The 5,482-nt window shown below is 59.1% G+C and overlaps 1 protein-coding gene across 1 annotated transcript in view; it reads left to right on the top strand.

The window, feature by feature from the left end:
* UBQLN4 (ubiquilin 4) overlaps window positions 1-5,117 on the top strand; it is a gene marked incomplete at its 5' end in the record, with an annotated part of 6,226 nt that extends 1,109 nt beyond the window's left edge. Inside the window, 7 exons of the mRNA XM_008940568.1 lie at window positions 298-456; window positions 1,028-1,253; window positions 1,943-2,082; window positions 2,464-2,547; window positions 3,080-3,195; window positions 3,666-3,843; window positions 4,546-5,117. Of these exons, the coding sequence (XP_008938816.1) occupies window positions 298-456; window positions 1,028-1,253; window positions 1,943-2,082; window positions 2,464-2,547; window positions 3,080-3,195; window positions 3,666-3,843; window positions 4,546-4,698 (1,056 nt within the window). The remainder of the gene's footprint in view (window positions 1-297; window positions 457-1,027; window positions 1,254-1,942; window positions 2,083-2,463; window positions 2,548-3,079; window positions 3,196-3,665; window positions 3,844-4,545) is intronic.
* Between the last annotated feature and the right edge of the window lie 365 nt (window positions 5,118-5,482).

Genomic DNA, 5,482 nt, shown 5'->3' with positions numbered 1-5,482 from the left:
AGAACAAAACAACCTCACCCAGCCGACCTGGGCTGGAGAAGGAAGAGAGCTGAGCGAGGATGGGAGGAGCCAGGATCCCTGGGCTCTCTTTGCTTGAATAAATGATCTCTCTGCTCCCTGGCTGTGAAACGGGTTTAATTATACTCTTTCTTCTGGGAGCAGGGATTTAACTCTTTCAGCGCTTGGCTGGCAGAGCAGCACAATGCCTCTGGGCTGTAACCGCTCTCCCGCTCCACTCCGCTCCTGCGTGGTGCACAGGGGCCTGAGCTTCCCCCCTTTTCCTCCTCCTCCTCCCAGACCATGGAGCTGGCTCGGAACCCTGCCATGATGCAGGAGATGATGCGGAACCAGGACCGGGCGCTGAGTAACCTGGAGAGCATCCCCGGGGGGTACAACGCCCTGCGCCGCATGTACACCGACATCCAGGAGCCCATGTTCAGCGCCGCCAGGGAGCAGGTACCGGCCACGCTCTGCCAGCTGGGCTGCACGGGCTGGGCACAGCAGGGCACAGAGGGAACGGGGCAGCCTCCCCTCTGCGTGCCCCTTGTCCCCTCTGCCCGGTGTCCCCCCCGCTCCGGGTGCCGGAGGCGGCTGGAGGAAGTGCTCCCCTGCTTGCCCAGCGGGCCAGCTGCCCCAGAGCCTCGCTAGCCCTCTGCTCTCAGCCTGGCTTGCTGCATGAGCTCCAGCCTGACGCCTTTGGGTTGGTGCTGGCTGGGATCCAGCTGGCCAGGAGCAGGCACAGGGCTGTCTGCAGGAGGCTCTGCAGGCACACTCCAGTCCAGCATCACCCACTGGTATGGCTGGGCACCGCTGGGCGTTTGAAGCCTGGATTTGGGCTGTGGCCACTTCTCGAGCCTGGCCTTTTCCTGAGTGAGGTGTGTTGTGGATTACAGATTTCTCAGGAGGCAAATTAGGGCTCTTAGCAGGTCCTGGCCTGGGTGAGGGTGGTTGTGCAGCGGTGGGGTTAGTCCCACGCTCTCCACTTGGGCTCACAGGTGACAGCTACTTCTCTTTCCTTCTTCCCTAGTTTGGCAACAATCCTTTCTCTTCCTTGACGGGGAACTCGGACAGCTCGAGCTCTCAGCCCCTGCGGACAGAGAACAGGGAGCCACTGCCAAACCCCTGGAGTCCCACGCCCCCTGCTTCCCAGAGCCAGGCGCCCAGCAGCGAGGGGAGCTCGGGCTCGGCCACCACCCAAAGCACGCCGACTGTGTCCAACCCCTTTGGGCTGAATGCTGCTGGCCTTGGGGCTGGTACGTACAGGAGAGGGACCGGCGGGTGCTGCTGCCTGGGCAGGTCACCCAGGCTTCCCTGCAGGGTGGTTCCCTCCAGCAGTTGTGTTTGTCTGTGGCTGCTCCCCAGATGAGTGATTCCAGCCCGGTGTCAAGCACAAAATGGTTATTTGTGCTATTTATTTATCAATATCTAAAGGGTGGGGGCAAGAGGCTGGGGCCAGACTCTGGTCAGTGGTGCCCAGCCACAGGCCAAGGGGCAACGGGCACCAACTGGAACCCAGGAGGTGCCACCTGAGCAGGAGGAGAAACTTCTTTGGGGTGAGGGTGGCTGAGCCTGGAGCAGCTGCCCAGAGAGGCTGTGGAGTCTCCAAACTGGAGAGATCCCAAACCCTCCTGGCTGTGACCCTGGGCACCCTGCTGTGGGTGAGCTGCTGGAGCAGGGGGTGGGATGAGATGATCCCCAGAGGTCCCTTCCAGCCCCACCAGGCTGGGATTTCTGCTTTGCCTGTCGGTTGCTGTGGGAGCTCTGATGTCCCTGCAGCCCCCCTGAGGAAGCAGAGCCCTCCGTGGCTGTCCACAGCAACACTCACTCTTGGCCAGGGGCTGAAGTAAAGGTGTTGGAGTTCTGTGCCACGTTGTGTTTCAGGGGTTAGTGCTCAGGTTTGTAAGCAGGTGTCCTGTGTCTTCCCTCCCCATTCCCCTCACAGGCATGTTTAACAGCCCGGAGATGCAGGGCCTCCTGCAGCAGATTTCTGAAAACCCTCAGCTGATGCAGAACATGATCTCTGCCCCTTACATGAGGAGCATGATGCAAACTCTTGCCCAGAACCCGGACTTTGCTGCACAGGTAAAAGCGTTGCAGTCATCTCGCCAGGCAGGCCCTGAGCACGACGCTTTGCTGCAGCTGGTGCCAGGAGCTGTGCCCGTCCTCACGGCTGTGGTGCAGTTCTCAGTAGCCTGAAGGTGGTCACAGAACTGACCCCTGTGCCTTAGCTGTGGCTGTCAGGGGCTGGGGGAACAGCCCTCCTCTGTGCCCGTGGCCAAGTGGCCCCTGTCCAACCCTGCTGCCAGGAACTGAGCTGTCCCACTTCTGTCCCCGTTGGCAGGGGAACGTGTTGAAAGCCCAGGGAGGGAGTCAGGGGCCTGACTGACTTGTTCTTCCTGGGTTAGTTACTTAGGGTTTTAGAGCCACCCTCTGACCCTGCCTACGTGTGCTGTCTCTTGCTAGATCATGGTAAATGTCCCCCTCTTTGCTGGGAATCCACAGCTTCAAGAACAGCTCCGCCTTCAGCTCCCTGTCTTCCTGCAGCAGGTAAAGGCCCCTGTCTGGCCCTGTGCTGCTCTCAGCCCTGGGTTCCAGGGTCCCAGAGCTTCTTCTGTAGGGTAGGGAGTGTCTTGGCTGCTTGGTCAAATGGACCTGGAAGCACGTGGGCTTGGGGGGCTCGGGCTGTGAGAGAGAAGGGTTTGCACAGGGCAGGGAGAAAGGAAAAGCTCATTTAGACAAGATCCACACTGAGTCCTCTCAATTACCTAAAGGTGCATTTCAAATTAGACCAGTTAAGCTGCACGAAACCCCTGCGTGGACAGTCTGTAACGAGTTTACAACAATTAAACCAGCTAATTGTGAACAGCAGCTGGTTGGCTCGGGTGAACCAAAGGGCATGGATCCCAAAGGCACACGCCCCCAGCTCCCACCCGACCCGTGTGGTTCCTGTTGGAATCTTGGCCCGAGCTCCCTGGGTGTGTGTGGAGCAGCCCTGGGGGGGACCCGGCCTCGCCTCGGGCGCTGGCTGCTGAGGCTCCTGCTGTTTGGTACCACGGTGTCTTTCTGCCTTTGTCCTCAGATGCAGAACCCAGACTCCCTCTCCATTCTCACCAACCCCCGCGCCATGCAGGCCCTCCTCCAGATCCAGCAGGGACTCCAGACGCTGCAAACGGAGGCCCCAGGACTAGTGCCAAGGTAATCAGCTCCTCAGAGTGGGTTCCTGCAGGCAGACGAGCTGTGGGTTCGTGGAGGAGATCTGCTTGGGGTGCTCTGCTGGGGGCACTTCTCCCTCCTGCCCCTGCAGCTCCAGCTCGCTGGTGCTTCCTGCTTGTTGTGCTCCACGTGGGAAGTCCTTGACCCTTTCTTTTTGGAGAAGAGGTTTGGAAAACACTTGGTCACTCCTCCATCTTTTGTTTGCTGTATTGGATATTGGCCAAACTCTAAGAATTTTATCTCTGGAGAGCACCACGAGAGGCACAGCCTCTGGGCTGTGGGAGGTGGGGTGGGAATGTTGGGGTGGCTCTGCAGGCTCCTTCCAGAGCTCTGCTACAATTGCAGACGCCACCAGCCTGTGGCACGGGGCAGCCTGGCAGAGCCTGCCCGGGTCTCGGGGGACACCCAGCAGTGCCAGCTCACCCCTGAGCACTCCCTGCCTTCCTCCACAGCCTCGGCTCCTTCGGCATGCCTCGAATGCCCCCGTCCTCCACGGGAGGAAGCACAATCCCGGAGAACCCCGTTCCCTCCGCTTCGACGCCGGCCAGTGCCTCTCCAGCTGGGGGTGGTAACCCCCAACAGCAGCTCATGCAGCAGATGATCCAGCTGCTGGCCGGAGGAAGCTCTCAAGTATGTAACTCCCAGCTGCACGCTGGTACCCTGCTGGGGAGGGGCGTCTCCAGGGTGAGCTAGAGGAGGTCCTGTGCCAGTGCCGTGGGCCCCAGCAGGGCTCTCGTGGTGCTCTGTGCTCCGTTTGGTGCCTCGGGCTGGGTGGTTCTTTGGGGTGTATAAAACCTTTGCACAGGTATGAAGCTGAGTGCCAGGGGTCCTTCTCCCACATTGCTGTCACCACAGGTACAGAGCTTGGAATCCTGGAATCATACAGTGGTTTGGGTTGGAAGAGACCTTTTAAGGTCATCAGGTCCAACTGTTGCCCCAGCTCTGCCAGGTCCCCACTGCCCCGTGTCCCTCACACCACATCTCCACGGCTTGGAAACCCCTCCAGGGGTGGGGACTCCACCACTGCCCTGGGCAGCCTGTCACAGCCCTGGGCAACCCTCCAGGGCAAGAAACTGTTCCTCAGGGCCAACTGAAACCTCCCCTGGGGCAACTTGAGGCCAGTTCCTCTTCTCCTGTCCCTTGTTCCTTGGGAGAACCGAAACCAAGGTTCAAGGTTCGACCTCCCCAGTGCCCAGCCCAGAGGATGACCCTGCCCTGCTTGTGCTGCCGGTGCCGGGGTGCCGGTGGCGTTCGAGGCCTCCTCGCCAGCCCTGCCCGTGTCTGAGGCCGGTGCTGCTGCTGGCTGTGAGCTCCTTGTCCTTCCCCCGGCAGGCGCAGAGTCCCGAAGTGCGATTCCAACAGCAGCTGGAGCAGCTGAACGCCATGGGCTTCATCAACCGCGAGGCCAACCTGCAGGCGCTCATCGCCACGGGCGGGGACATCAACGCGGCCATCGAGAGACTGCTGGGCTCCCAGCCTTCCTAAGCTCTTGGCACGCTGACCTCGGCACACGCATCCATACCCATGCCCAAGGGGATCTTTCAGGAAAGCCCACCACCAATCATGTCCATATCCGACAGCTGTCCATGTATTTAAAACAAAAAGATACAGCTTAACCACCCCCCCCCCCCCAACCTTCCTACTAAGTTAAGATTTCATGTTGAAATGCTTTTTAACTGGCTTGTATGTGGATTCCAGTTCTCATCGTGGCCACAGAGACTTCAGATGTGTATTTTTTCCTAAATATGCCCTGTCTCAGACACTCTTCTCTCTCTCTCTAGATGGTAGAGGCGATACTTCTAGTTACTTACCTGAATGATTGTGTTTTGAGTAGCTTGATTTTAACTGTACATGATTCCTTCCCCTCACCCTCCCATCAGGCAAATATTTAAAACTCGAGCCAAGTTTTGAGTTCTGGTTATTTCTCCCAGCATCTTAATTGGGAATGGTTCAAAATCAAAAAAAAAAAAAAAAAACAAAAGAAAATTGAGGAGGGCCTGGAGATTTCTGATGTCTTTTGTCTGTTGGATGAGCTGAGCCGGCGCCCCCCGCACGCAGGTGCCTCTGGGTGCAGGGTTACCGTGCATGGCAGCGGCTTTGAAGCGTGGTCTGTACGCCCCGGGGGTGGTGGAGAGGAGCCCAGATGCCCTCGGGGCTCAGGGTTGGTGTTCTTGAGCTTTGACTTGAAGGTGCTGTGCAGAAGAGGGCGTGTGGAAGGCGTGTGTCTGCCCAGGCAGCCCGGCCCCTGCGCGGCGCTCGCGGGGCGTCG

This window comes from Merops nubicus, unplaced genomic scaffold, assembly GCF_000691845.1.
Source record: "Merops nubicus isolate BGI_N331 unplaced genomic scaffold, ASM69184v1 scaffold25235, whole genome shotgun sequence".
Taxonomy (NCBI): Eukaryota; Metazoa; Chordata; class Aves; order Coraciiformes; family Meropidae; genus Merops; species Merops nubicus.
The sequence above is the reverse complement of the archived record's forward strand: the minus strand, read 5'-3'. Positions and strand labels throughout refer to the sequence as shown.